This window comes from Bombina bombina, chromosome 2, assembly GCF_027579735.1.
Source record: "Bombina bombina isolate aBomBom1 chromosome 2, aBomBom1.pri, whole genome shotgun sequence".
NCBI classification, from domain to species: domain Eukaryota; kingdom Metazoa; phylum Chordata; class Amphibia; order Anura; family Bombinatoridae; genus Bombina; species Bombina bombina.
The window spans coordinates 431,509,970-431,525,510 of NC_069500.1; the positions used below are offsets into that span (position 1 = coordinate 431,509,970).

At 38.9% G+C, this 15,541-nt stretch overlaps 1 protein-coding gene across 1 annotated transcript in view; it reads right to left on the minus strand.

Annotated features, from left to right (window-relative positions):
• DEPDC5 (DEP domain containing 5, GATOR1 subcomplex subunit) overlaps window positions 1–15,541 on the minus strand; it is a 336,582-nt gene that overhangs the window by 251,128 nt on the left and 69,913 nt on the right. The window contains 3 exon segments of the mRNA XM_053702000.1: window positions 4,780–4,915; window positions 5,013–5,216; window positions 5,337–5,551. Of these exon segments, the coding sequence (XP_053557975.1) occupies window positions 4,780–4,915; window positions 5,013–5,216; window positions 5,337–5,551 (555 nt within the window).

Here is a 15,541-nt window from a genome sequence, read left to right on the forward strand (position 1 = left end):
CATTGCCGCTACCATTAAGCCGATCACCTCCATGCATTGAGCTACTGACGGGTGTTGAATGGAATGAAGGACACGGCATGCATTTTGAAGCTTTGTTAACCTGTCTTCTGTCAGGTAAATCTTCATTTCTACAGAATCTATAAGAGTCCCCAAGAAGGGAACTCTTGTGAGTGGAAAGAGAGAACTCTTCTTTTCGTTCACCTTCCATCCATGCGACCTTAGAAATGCCAGTACTAACTCTGTATGAGACTTGGCAGTTTGAAAGCTTGAAGCTTGTATCAGAATGTCGTCTAGGTACGGAGCTACCGAAATTCCTCGCGGTCTTAGTACCGCCAGAAGAGCACCCAGAACCTTCGTGAAGATTCTTGGAGCCGTAGCCAATCCGAATGGAAGAGCTACAAACTGGTAATGCCTGTCTAGGAAGGCAAACCTTAGATACCGGTAATGATCTTTGTGAATCGGTATGTGAAGGTAAGCATCCTTTAAATCCACTGTGGTCATGTACTGACCCTTTTGGATCATGGGTAAGATTGTCCGAATAGTTTCCATTTTGAACGATGGAACTCTTAGGAATTTGTTTAGGATTTTTAAATCCAGGATTGGCCTGAAAGTTCCCTCTTTTTTGGGAACCACAAACAGATTTGAGTAAAACCCTTGTCCTTGTTCCGACCGCGGAACCGGATGGATCACTCCCATTAGTAAAAGATCTTGTACACAGCGTAGAAACGCCTCTTTCTTTATTTGGTTTGTTGACAACCTTGACAGATGAAATCTCCCTTTTGGGGGAGAGGATTTGAAGTCCAGAAGGTATCCCTGAGATATGATCTCTAACGCCCAGGGATCCTGGACATCTCTTGCCCAAGCCTGGGCGAAGAGAGAAAGTCTGCCCCCCACTAGATCCGTTCCCGGATCGGGGGCCCTCAATTCATGCTGTCTTAGGGGCAGCAGCAGGTTTCCTGGCCTGCTTGCCCTTGTTCCAGGACTGGTTAGGTCTCCAGCCTTGTCTGTAGCGAGCAACAGCTCCTTCCTGTTTTGGTGCAGAGGAAGTTGATGCTGCTCCTGCTTTGAAATTCCGAAAGGAACGAAAATTAGACTGTCTAGCCTTAGGTTTGGCTCTGTCTTGAGGCAGGGCATGGCCCTTACCTCCTGTAATGTCAGCGATAATTTCTTTCAACCAGGGCCCGAATAAGGTCTGCCCTTTGAAAGGTATGTTAAGTAATTTAGATTTAGAAGTAACGTCAGCTGACCAGGATTTTAGCCACAGTGCTCTGCGTGCCTGAATGGCGAATCCGGAATTCTTGGCCGTAAGTTTAGTTAAATGTACTACGGCATCCGAAATAAATGAATTAGCTAGCTTAAGTGTCTTAAGCTTGTTTGAAATCTCATCTATAGTTATTGAGTCAAGAGTCTCTTCCAGGGACTCGGACCAAAAAGCGGCCGCGGCCGTGACAGACGCAATACATGCAAGGGGTTGCAATATAAAACCTTGTTGAACAAACATTTTCTTAAGGTAACCCTCTAATTTTTTATCCATTGGATCTGAAAAGGCACAGCTATCCTCCACCGGGATAGTGGTACGCTTAGCCAGAGTAGAAACCGCTCCCTCCACCTTAGGGACCGTCTGCCATAAGTCCCGTGTGGTGGCGTCTATTGGAAACATTTTTCTAAACACAGGAGGGGGGGAAAAGGGTACACCGGGCCTATCCCACTCCTTAGCCATTATCTCTGTAAGCCTCTTAGGTATAGGAAATACGTCAGTACTCGCCAGTACCGCATAGTATCTATCCAGCCTACATAATTTCTCTGGGATTGCAACGGTGTTACAATCATTTAGAGCTGCTAAAACCTCCCCTAACAGTACACGGAGGTTTTCGAGTTTAAACTTAAAATTAGAAATGTCTGAATCCATTCTATTGGGATCAGAACCGTCACCTGCTGATTGAAGCTCTCCGTCCTCATGTTCAGCATACTGTGACGCAGTATCAGACATGGCCCTATTATCAACAGCGCACTCTGTTCTCACCCCAGAGTGATCACGCTTACCTCTTAGTTCTGGTAATTTAGCCAAAACTTCAGTCATAACATTAGCCATATCCTGTAATGTGATTTGTAATGGCCGCCCTGATGTACTCGGCGCTACAATATCACGCACCTCCCGAGCGGGAGATGCAGGTACTGACACGTGAGGCGAGTTAGTCGGCATAACTCTCCCCTCGTTGTTTGGTGAAATATGTTCAATTTGTACAGATTGACTTTTATTTAAAGTAGCATCAATGCAATTAGTACATAAATTTCTATTGGGCTCCACTTTGGCTTTAGCACATATAGCACAGAGATATTCCTCTGAATCAGACATGTTTAACACACTAGCAATTAAACTAGCAACTTGGAAATACTTTTCAAAGTAATTTACAAATAATATGAAAACGTACTGTGCCTTTAAGAAGCACAGAAAAAGGTTATGACAGTTGAGAACTAATAAACTGAGAAACTATAACATCAAATCTTTTACGGTAAATACACAATTTTAGCAAAGGATTGCCCCCATTAGCAATGGATAACTAACCCTGATAGCAGAAAAAAAGTACAGAAATAAACGTTTTTTATCACAGTCAGCTACAACCTCACAGCTCTGCTGTGAGTGATTACCTCCCTCAAAATAAGTTTTGAAGACCCCTGAGCTCTGTAGAGACGAACCGGATCATGCAGGGAAGACAAGAGACTTCTGACTGAATTTTTTGATGCGTAGCAAAAGCGCCAAAATAGGCCCCTCCCCCTCACACACAACAGTGAGGGAGATCAGTAAACTGTCTTAAATTAAATAAAACGACTGCCAAGTGGAAAAAAACAGTGCCCAAAACATTTTTTCACCCAGTACCTCAGAAAATTAAACGATTTAACATGCCAGCAAAAACGTTTAACGTCAAATAAATGAAATGACATTAGAAAGCCTGTTGCTAGTCACTGCAAATTAGGCTAAAGTCTTATGCATACAGTATTATCCCAGTGAAGTGCCATTCCCCAGAATACTGAAGTGTAAAATATACATACATGACAGCCTGATACCAGTTGCTACTACTGCATTTAAGGCTGAGATTACATTATATCGGTATGGCAGAATTTTCTCAGTCAAATTCCATTGTCAGAAAATAATATGCTGCTACATACCTCTTTGCAGATTAACCTGCCCGCTGTCCCCTGATCTGAAGTTTACCTCTCCTCAGATGGCCGAGAACAGCAATATGATCTTAACTACGCCGGCTAAAATCATACAAAAAACTCAGGTAGATTCTTCTTCAAACTCTACCAGAGAAGGAACAACACACTCCGGTGCTGTTATAAAATAACAAACTTTTGATTGAAGGTATAAAACTAAGTATAATCACCACAGTCCTCTCACACATCCTATCTATTAGTTGGGTGCAAGAGAATGACTGGGTGTGACGTAGAGGGGAGGAGCTATGTAGCAGCTCTGCTGGGTGAATCCTCTTGCACTTCCTGTTGGGGAGGAGTTAATATCCCAGAAGTAATGATGACCCGTGGACTGACCACACTTAACAGGAGAAATATATATATATATATATATAGGTCATTTAACCTTTACTGGGAAGTTTTCTTTTTTATAATGTGCAACATTTTAGTCCTCCTTGCCCAGATTCCAGTTTGTTTATATCCTTCTGGAGATATGGTCTACAGAGCTTCACACAATACTCAGAATGAGGTCTTATTAGTGATCTGTAAAGTGGCATAAGAACCTTACGATTTCTGCTGCAATACAACCAAGCACTCCACTGGCCTTACTCACTGCAAAACTACATTGCTTACTAAATTTTAAATAATCTGAAATAATAACTCCCAAGTGCCGTTCCTTTTTTGTGACAGTCAGTAAAGTGTCATTGAGTCTGTAATTAATGTTTGGATTCTTCTTTCCTAAATGCATAATTTTATGATCCTGGTCATTTCTCCAATCCTCCAATTTTTTTATATCACTTCTAATTTGGTCCACCCATCTTGGAATATCAACTTGATTACACATTTTGTATAATCTTCAAAAAGACATACTTTCCCCTGTAGCCCTTTGGTGACATTACTGATAAATATGTTAAACAAAACGGACCCCCTGAAGAACATCCCTAGGTTATTCCCCCTCTACTAAAAGCACTCTATTGTCTATCTTTAACCCAGAATTCTACCCAGTTCACAATTTTTGGATATAGACCAAGGAGATACAGTTTATGTTCTAGTTGGTTGTGTGGGACAGTGTCAAATGCTTTGGTGAAATCTAGACATGCTACATCAATTGGCATGAAAAGTGATATAATATCAAATTGTAATAGGGCTTGTAATACTTTATGTGATCTTTTTATATGTTAAGATATATTTTATGTCTCATTTGAATAATTTTTCCCTTATATTCCTTGGTAAGGTTTATTAGTAGATTAAGTAATGTCTTACAAAAAGTAGTATATATGCTTGCACTTATGATTGTGCATTGGAATTTATAAAGAAGTTATTTAAGCCCTTAAGAAAAGATATTAAAACTTTTTCACTTGTGCAGCATAAGGAGATAATAAGAAATAACTTTAAGATATTATAACATTTTCACTTACAACCAAAAGTAAACTAATAAGATTTTGATAGTGAGACCCCAGTTCCCTTAAGAATTACAGCCCTGTGTCTTTTGCAAATCCATGTATACATGCAACAGATAATCTGTTTTTTAGGATTGCATTTAGATGTAAGCTACAATTCAAGATGATGTTTCCATGGGAGGCTCACCTGCCTGTGGCCTCATGGTATGCCAGCTCAAGCAATTCAGCAGAGGAATGAGATGTGTCTCGCTGATTGCTTCCCTGTAACTCTGCCATGTTCTGCCGAGTCTGATGATGAATCTGTATGGCTTCCCCAGAAGGACCTATTAGTGAATAAAAATACACAGGGATAAAATGGCAGGGATATCAAAATAAAGGAAGGATACAAAAAAATGAGGAAAAGAATATGCTGTAACATACCCACTGGGAATGTGTGCATCCACCTTCTGCGGTTTGATGTAAGTTTCATGGGCATGCGTGATGGGGCAAATGGGTTAATAAGGGCCCTCTGAGGGTGGTATCCTCCTGGACGGATATGCAACATGGACTCTGCACTGCCCACATGAAATCTGCCAGGTGCACTAGAGTCTCTCTGCTGGGATTCTATCATCCTCTCCAGAAAATCTGCTAGGGGAACATATCACAAGCCATGCAAATAAAAACACTAGCAACAGCACTTGGTGAGTGCTATTGTTGAGGTTACATGTAGAAGCTGATAACATGGATTAAATAAAGGCCACTTACCTCGGGTGCTTGTGTATCCTAAAGAACTGCTGGCTTCGTATTGATGGAGATGTTGTCTTGGAATGAGTAGAATGTTGGAAATTTTTCCCAGAGAGCTCTCATCAGAGGCCTGGCTCCTGCCCTCCTCAGCTGGGAATGGTCTGCTTTGCTGGGAAGGGCTACAGGATGCATCATAGGAACATGAACTTTTCCTTGTTTGACTCTCCCGCACTGGCCTAAGGAACACAAGGTGTTTTTAGAGACATTAAAAGGGAAATGAAACTCAAACATTTTCTTTTGTGATTCAAACAGAGCATACATTTTAAAAACAGTTTCCAATTTACTTCTATTAGCAAATTTGCTTTGTTCCCATGATATTGTGTGTTGAAGAGATACCTAGGTAGGCATCTGTAGCACTACATGGCAGGGAATAGTGCTGGCATCTAGTGCTCTTGCAAATGGATAACATTCTTGCAAAACTGCTGCCATATAGTGCTCCTGAATTGGGCCAGCTTCTGAACAATGAGAAGTAAAAGTATTAAAACCTTTTGGAAATAAAAATAATGATATAGGCATAACTGGAGAACAGAAAGCAAAACAAAAATCAATTCACTTGCAGCACATTTGGTGTCATACCTAAAGAGAGCATATTCCTAATTTACATTCAGTGGCTAAGACAGGAAAAGTATAAATGAAGCGAGTGAGACACTTTTGGCACCCATGTAGGCGACCTTTTGCTTGCGCAATTTCGTTTCAATTTGCAGTTGTGCCGTGCTTGTATGTCTCCTGTAGAGGTGTGCAAATGAAATATATCTTTACAAGTAGAGATGTTGCATTCTTACGTTTTTAGCACCTTTAGCATTGTTGGAATAAAAAAAATCTCAACATTTTCATGAATCTACTGAAGTAACATTAGAATTTTGCTTGCAGGACTCTAAACTGTGGTAAATACCAATGTAAATTCACCATACGCGCAACAGGCCACATTATTTTGAGCCAAATAAACGCTAAAATTTTAGCTAAGTAGTTAAGGGAAATTGTGGCATACACATAACATGTTCTATTTTATTTTTATTTCTTTTTTCCCTGAGGGATTATTTACAATCTATTGGTGATTTGCTCTCAAAATGGATTTTTGCTTTCTTCTGAATTGGTCATCAAATTTCTTGTGTGTTAAGGTTTGTTAAAGCACAGTTTCCATTTTTGGAAACTCAATCTTAAAGGGATGTGCATTCCAGTCTTCGGCCTCAAGTGGGCATTCCTGTCTTCAGCCTCAAGTGGGCACTCCAGTCTCAGCCTTGGAGTGGGCATTCCTGTTCATGGCCCTATTGTGGGTATTCCTGTCCTAGCCTCAAGTGGGAACTCCAGTCTCAGTCTTGTGGTTATTAATTAATTTAATATATTTTTACTTTAGTAAACCAATAAACCAATAAAGGTAAGTTGTGAAATAAACTCTATGAGAGGGTCTCCATTGTTTCCAAACAGTTTATTTGGAATCAATATATGTTAATAATAAGAGAAATATTTACAGGTATATATACTACTACTATCTATATATACACATCTATTTTACAGCAAAACAGTCCACATATTTAATACAGGGCAACTTTACTACAATAATCCCAGTTTGTCCAACACTACTAAAATAATCATAGTAATATACTTAGCCGCATTCTTCAGTGTGTCCACCATAAGCCATCTTTTCAGAATGCACAAGATAAGAAGAAAAAGAGAGATAGAGAGTGTTCCAGTTTTTATACCCCAATTCAATAGGGAGTGGTTTATCAAATGCCACTCAAAGGCTATTGGGAGTGTCCTACTTAGACAGACACTAAGCCAAAGAACTACTTGTATATTCAATTTTAAAACCAGCTATGTGAATTGCCAGGTATAAATAGAGTGGGCATTCCTGTCTTCGGCCTCAGGTGGGCATTCCTGTCTTTGGCCTCAGGTGGGCATTCCTGTCTTCGGCCTCAGGTGGGCATTCCTGTCTTCGGCCTCAGGTGGGCATTCCTGTCTTCGGCCTCAGGTGGGCATTCCTGTCTTCGGCCTCAGGTGGGCATTCCTGTCTTCGGCCTCAGGTGGGCATTCCTGTCTTTGGCCTGAGGTGGGCATTCCTGTCTTTGGCCTCAGGTGGGCATTCCTGTCTTCGGCCTCAGGTGGGCATTCCTGTCTTTGGCCTCAAGTGGGCACTCCAGTTTCAGCCTTAGAGTGGGCATTCCTGTCTTCAGCCTCAGGTGGGCATTCCTGTCTCAGCCTTAGAGTGGGCATTCCTGTCTTTGGCCTCAAGTGGGCATTCCTGTCTTTGGCCTCAGGTGGGCATTCCTGTCTCAGCCTTAGAGTGGGCATTCCTGTCTTTGGCCTCAAGTGGGCACTCCAGTCTCAGCCTTAGAGTGGGCATTCCTGTCTTTGGCCTCAAGTGGGCATTCCTGTCTTTGGCCTCAGGTGGGCATTCCTGTCTTCAGCCTCAGGTGGGCATTCCTGTCTCAGCCTTAGAGTGGGCATTCCTGTCTTTGGCCTCAGGTGGGCATTCCTGTCTCAGCCTTAGAGTGGGCATTCCTGTCTCAGCCTTAGAGTGGGCATTCCTGTCTTTGGCCTCAAGTGGGCACTCCAGTCTCAGCCTTAGAGTGGGCATTCCTGTCTTTGGCCTCAAGTGGGCATTCCTGTCTTTGGCCTCAAGTGGGCACTCCAGTCTCAGCCTTAGAGTGGGCATTCCTGTCTTCAGGGACAGTAACTCCAAAATGTTTATTGTTTAAAAAGACAGATAATCCCTTTATTACACATTCCCCAGTTTTGCACAGCCAACATGGTTATATTAATATACTTTTAAACTCTGTGATTACCTTGTATCTAAGCCTCTTTTGACAGCCCCCTGATCCCATGGCTATTTATTTATTATTATCTATTGACTTGCATTTTAGCCACAACCAGCAGGAGTGAGCACATTGTCTCTATATGGCCCACATGAACTAGCAGTCCACTGTAGTGAAATGCTAATAAACAGGCAGAAATGTTTCCTTATCAATTCAAATAACAACTGTTCTCCTGTATAAATAATATGATACAGGAATTCTGATTGATTAGAATGGGGCTCAATGCTTTAAAGCTCTGTTGAATTTATTTCCCAGTATGTAATGAGTATCTGTATCTTCTAATGTGGTAATACGCACTAGGCACAGTAGCACACGCTTAGCAGGGCATATCTCAGTCATTAGTGGCTACACTCTCAAGAAGTGATTATCACAAGGCTATTTACAAGCCACCTCTGATCTTATTTGCAGGATTACAGGAGTTTATGCAGAAAGTATGAATGATCTCAACAGTATCAGCTATGCAAAAGATTCAGGAAATTATCATTTTCATCCTTGTCTGCATCCTTGTCATAGACAAAAAAAAGAGCAATCCCGAGCCCTTCATGAATTTGAATTTTTATACTTTTTGGTACGATTTTTAAGTTTGTATATAAAAATTACATTTACAGTAAATGGACAAAAAGTCAGAATTAAACTTCCATGGTTCAGATAGATAGTTCAATTTTAAGAGACTTTACGCTTTATTTCAATATTGCCATTGGAGTGCTATACAAATGGCAGCAAAATCCTTTTCATGCAACACCTGGTTAAAATTATATGAATATCTGGTTATTCCTTCAATCAAATAGTTAAAACCCTTAGGTATACTGTAGATATATCTTTTTTTTAACAATTTATTTATAGCCAACAAGTGATATACTAATACAATACATTGTGTGTCTACTTCACACCACGCAGGGTGTTTTAAAAGGATATCACATCAACATAAAGACAATTTATGCATTGTAAATAAAAAAAAGACTGTTTGACACATCTTTACTGTTATAATCATTTTATCACTCTGTTGGGGTTTTTTTTTTTTAAATTAAAATAGACCAAAATAACACAACAAAACAAAAAAAAACAACCCCTCACCCCAAGGCAAGCCCCCTCCCCTTAATATCCCTCCCACAACAAGCATATCGTTAGATCTTAGTTCAGGTTATCCTACATATTGTCCTCAAACCTTTCTATCTATTAATATGGTTCTCTATACATCATAACCCATTCACTTGGAAATATATCTAATACTACTAGGTCTGTAAAGCTTTTCGAGCTCAAAAAAGGGCTTAAAATACGTTTTTGTATCCGTAGTGGATACATTTTAATTATGGGAAGCCAGCCCTCTATAAACTTTTTTTTTTTTTTCCTGACAGCTGTAGATGAAAAGATTTGAATATTATTTGATTCTGTACTTCGCTTGGCGCTGTTTTCCCTTTCCGGAATTTTAGTATTAAGTGTCTATTAAGTGTCTGGCTAAGAGGATTATTATATTTAGAATATTTTTATGTATGGACTGATTATCCTCTTTGATTTTAAGCAAGATAATTTCTTCTGGCTCTAGAGTAAAAGTAGTACTATAATTTTTATTAACCCAAAATAAAATCTTTCTCCAGAACTGATAAATCTTTGGACATTGGCTAAACATATGCAGGGTATCAGCTTCCAAACTAGAACATTGTGGACAAGCAAATATTTGTGTTGTGTATATTTTCCCTAATTTAAGAGGGGTCAAATAATAGTTGTTCATCAACTTCATATGCGATTCTTTCCAATTCAGTGAGATCCTGCACTTTTCTAAAGCATTGAAACTTGCCTTTATTTTATCTTGGTCTATATCTGCAAAAAAGGGTATCCAAGCATTAATTAATTTGTCTAGATAAATTTGGCTTTGTTTAGCCAACATAATATTATATAATAGTGAGATTGATGCCATTCCTGCCGAAAAAATTTTCACACATATTTTAATATCTATAGAATCAGGAGTTCTGTCCGTAATCCAACCCTTATTAAAGACAAAATGTCTTATTTGCAAGTATGTAAAAAAAACTGTTTCTAGGAAGGTCAAATTGCTGCATTAACATTTCAGATAATAGTATGCATCCTGAATTTGATATAATTTGATGTATATATTTCAGACCCTTTTCCTCCCATAGCTTGAATACTTTCTGATTGATACCAGGAGTGAATTCTGCATTACCTATTATTGGTAAATACTCTGTTAACGAATAATCAACTCCAATTAAAAGGGACACTCAACCCAAATTTTTTTCTTTCGTGATTCAGATAGAGCATGAAATTTTAAGCAACTTTCTAATATACTCCTATTATCAAATTTTCTTTATTCTCTTTGTATCTTTATTTGAAATGCAAGAATGTAAGTTTAGATGCTGGCCCATTTTTGGTGAACAACCTGGGTTGTCCTTGCTGATTGGTGGATAAATTCATCCACCAATAAAAAAGTGCTGTCCAGAGGCCTGAACAAAGAAAAAAGCTTAGATGCCTTCTTTTTTAAATAAAGATAGCAAGAGAACGAAGAAAAAATGATAATAGGAGTAAATTAGAAAGTTGCTTAAAATTGCATGCTCTATCTGAATCACAAAACAAAAAAATTGGGTTCAGTGTCCCTTTAAGGTACAAAACTTGTGCCATGCTAAGATTATATTATTAATCGTAAATAAACTTTTTATATTACCAGGGATTTTTCTATAAGTATTATGTAGCACAACTTTCAAAGAGAATGGATGGATAATATACCCTTCAATATCCGGCGATGCAAATACTAGGCCAACCAATCAATTGCTACTTTAATCAAGGCGGCCAAATTATAAAGACCAATATTAGGTAGAGCAAGACCTGCCATACTACGTTTTTGCATGAGCTTATTTAAAGAGATACGAGCCTTGTCCCCTTTCCAGATAAATTTAATGAACATAGTATGTATTTTTTGTATATCCAATTTTTTTTAAAGTAATGGAAGATTCTGTAAAGGATATAATGATTGTGGAAAAATTATCATTTTAATCAGATTAACTCTTGCAGATATTGATAGAGGAATGGAGGTCCATATTTCTAGATCTAACTTAATCTTTTGGATAAGTGTTTGAAAATTTAATTTATACCACTTTTGCAGATTTTTATGTAGTTGTATACCAAGATATGTAAGTGAATCTACTATTTTGAAGGGAATTTCTTGTAGGCTAGATCTTGTCTTTTGAACCCACATGAGTTCACTTTTGTCGTAGTTTATTCTATACCCCGAAAAAGAACTAAACAGATTTAGACATGTTAAAATTAGGGGTATTGATTGGGCTGTATTATATAAAAAGATTAGTAAGTCGTCTGCATATAGAAGGATTTTTATTGTTTGCACTGACATCACTATCCCCTCATAAACCTCTCTTATCCATATGGCCAGGGGTTCAAGTGCTAAATTAAAAAGTAGAGGGGAAAGCAGACACCCCTGCCTAGTACCCTTCTTTAGTAGTATTCCAGGGGTTAATGAGCCATTAATCAGTAAGTATGATATCGGGTTTCTATATATGTTATGAATAAATTGTAAAAATTGATTTTTAAAACCAAATTTTTCTAGCGCCTTAAACAAATATTCCTATTCAATCGAATCAAAGGCCTTCTCGGCATCAATTGTTAATAAGGCTGTATCATACTTTAATTGTTTTCCTCTAATATTTTCTATATTCCACATATAATCTAAGAAAGTTGTAACTTTACAAATATTTTTAGACAATTTTCTTGATGCCAAGAAACCTGCTTGATCAGGATGTATAACTTTTTCAAGACAACCCATTAATCTAGCTGCTATAATAGAGGTTAAGATTTTATAATCTGCGTTTAGGACGGAGATTGGTCTGTATGAGGTCGGGTCTTCTAAATCGGTACCTTTCTTGGGTATTAAGGAAATGTTAGCTGCTGAAAAATAGGTTGATATTGGGCTATTATGTGTAAAATAATTATTGAAAAGTTTTTCCAGAGTAGGATTAATTTCCACTATCAAAATGTTGAGGTATTCTGCAGGAAGACAGTCTGGGCCTGCTGCTTTATTTAATTTGGCCTCTTTTATAGCTTTTATAATTTCTTGATTTGTTATAGGAGTATTAAGAGCTACCAATTGTTCTTCTGTTACCCTAGGTATTTTGACCTATGACAAAAAATCCACTTGATTACGATTATTACTCTTTATATTGGTATATAACTGCTGATAATAGGTAAAAAAGATTTTACTGATATCTTTTAAATCAGTATATCTCTGATGATCTTTTTTAACATCTAAAATGTAATTTCTATTCTTTCTATTATTGACTAGATTTGCCAAATGTTTGGCCAAGCAGCCATAAAAGCCTTTAAATTTTATATTTACCTTAAATTTTTCTTACTGCACTCTTTGTTTCAGATCAATGTCCCTTTCCTGCCTTGCTCTAGTATAATGTTCCCAGTTTATGTTTGATTAATCATTATAATATTTCCTGTATGCATTTTTAACTTGGTTTGCCAGTTGCCTTTCCCTAGCCAATGCTTTCTTTTTCCTTTAATACATATATGATTTGATTTCTCCCCGTAACACTGCTTTTGATGCTTCCCAGAATGTTTCTACTTTGCCAGAGTAAGCAATATTATGGGTACAGTAGTCTCTCCATTTCTGTTTCAACCAGTAAGAAAATCTAGAGTTATAATGGTGGGGTGGAAAAGGGATAATCTGATTTTCAGACTTAGATCTATTCCCCATAAAGAATGAAAGTGAAATAATGGAGATATCACTTATCTGTGGATCGATCTTTACAACGGAAAGAGATTCAGATACCAGTAAAAAATCTATTCTTGAAAAAGATTTATGAGTTTTGGATTCACATGAAAAAGAACGTGGGTTTGGATTTTGAATCCTCCATATATCAACTATCTTAAGTTTATGACATAAGCTCTTAAAATATTTGACCTCTCAGCTGCCTTCGACACAGTTGACCACCCCCTCCTCCTACAGACCCTTAGCTCTTTTGGCCTCTGTGGCACTGCTCTTTCCTGGTTTCAGTCTTATCTTTCTTACAGGTCTTTTTCTGTGTCATTTGCCAATGGCTCCTCCTCTCTAATGCCTCTGTCTGTTGGAGTACATCAAGGATCTGTTCTGGGTCCTCTACTCTTCTCCATTTATACTTCTTCTCTGGGTAAACTTATCAACAGTTATGGCTTCAAATATCACCTCTATGCTGATGACACCCAGATCTACCTCTCCACCCCTGCTCTCTCTCCCTCTGTCCTTTCTCATGTCAGCAACTGCTTATGTGGTATTTCTTCCTGGATGGCCTCTCACCACCTAAAGATTAAGGTGTCCAAGACTGAGCTCCTTCTTATCCCCCCCTCAACCTCTACGTCGACCTGTGACTTCTCTATCCCTGTTGACGGCATCACCATTTACCCATCGCCCCAAGTCCGCTGCCTTGGAGTTACACTTGACTCAAATCTATCCTTCACCCCCCATATACAATCGCTTTCTACATCCTGCCACAACCATCTACGCAACATTTCCAAGATTCAACCTTTTCTGTGCGCTACCACCACAAAGCAAATAATCCACTCCCTTGTTATTTCCCGACTTGACTACTGCAATAACCTACTTACTGGCCTTCCTCTTTCCCGCCTCTCCCCTCTTCAATCCATTCTAAATGCCTCTGCCAGGCTGATCCACCTTTCCCGTCGCTCTGTATCTGGTGCACCTCTCTGCCAGTCCCTTCATTGGCTCCCCATACACAGCAGAATTAAATTCAAAATTCTCACCCTTGCATACAAAGCGCTCACCAACTCTGCTCCCCTCTACCTATCCTCTCTGATACACAAGTATACTCCAGCCAGCCCACTAAGAGCCAACAATGACCTGCTCCTTGCTTCTGCGACTATCACCTCCTCTCATGCTAGACTGCAGGACTTCTGTCGTGCAGCACCTACCCTCTGGAACAATTTCCCTCGTGCTGTCAGGCTTTGCCCAAATCTTTCATCCTTTAAATGCTCTCTGAAGACTTTTCTGTTCAGAGAAGCCTACCACCCAACTCAATAATATTTCTTTTATCTAACAACATTTCCCTCCTCTAAATCTGCATTAACATCTTTCTCAATCTTGCAGTCCTCACCTCCTGTTTCTCAACCTCCTACCCTTCTAGATTGTAATAGGGCCCTCGATTCCTCATGTATGTGTTTGTAAATTCTGTCCTGTCTCTTAGTCTTAGAAGTTTTATACTATTGTTTTATTTAAATGATCTGTATCCATGGACAGCGCTGCAGAATATGATGGCGCTTCATAAATAAAGTATAATAATAATATTTAGCATATTTATTGTGTTCTTTTATGGTTTTTTTAGAAAATCGTTCCAATTCGGGGCATAAAGACATATTAAAGTCACCCCCTATAATGAGATTGTCTAATATAAATGGAAATAGTTTACCCTTAATTTTTCCCAAAAATTCTTTAATAAATGTATTTGGGGCATAGATATTACAGAGTATAAATTTTACTTCATTAACTCGTACATGTAAAATAATATATCTTGCGTCTATATATAGTTCTCTTTTAATGATTTCATAGTTTAAATTCTTATTTAGAAGTATGGCTACCCCTGATTTTCTACTGGTGCAGGGAGTTGCTATAACTTGTCCTACCCATTTTGATTTTTATTTAGGAATCTCAAAGTCTTTTAAATGTGTCTCCTGAAGGAAAACAATACTCAGGTTTTGTTCACCTAGTTTTTTTAATGATGAGTTTTCATTTAATCAAGGAGGTAACGCCTCCAATATTCCAAGAAATAATATTTAAACTCAAATCTCTATTTCCCATAAAAACACTAAAAATTCACATTCTAGGACTTCCGGTGGGCGGGATTACTGGATGGAAGCAAATGCTGGGAGCTCTGCATGTCTAAGCTGCAAATAATGCTTATTCACCACTTTACATCGCCATCCAGCCCCCCATGTTATGTGTCTTGCTAGGAGACTCTGCAACGGTCATCGGTAGCTGACTTTTTGAAAGGGAAGGGCATTACATCAGCCCTAGCCCCCGGGAGCAATTTACGAAACCGCTGTGGTCCGCCATGTTGGCGCATCAGCTCAGCTAAGTCGAGCACTACTACAACTGATTACTTGGCAGATATGGACTTCCTGCCCGCTAACTCTGGAATAATGGAGTCAGAGTGTAATCCTGCTGAGCAGATAATCGCAGTCTTTATGCCAGCATTTAATCGCCTGATCCACAGCTATGGGAGACTGCATGAAGCAGTTCATATCGCTGGGAAGCACGATCCTACAGAAAAGTATAAGGAGAGCCTGCAAATCGACTCTACAGTCCGAGACCTGCAAAATGTACTACCCACTCAC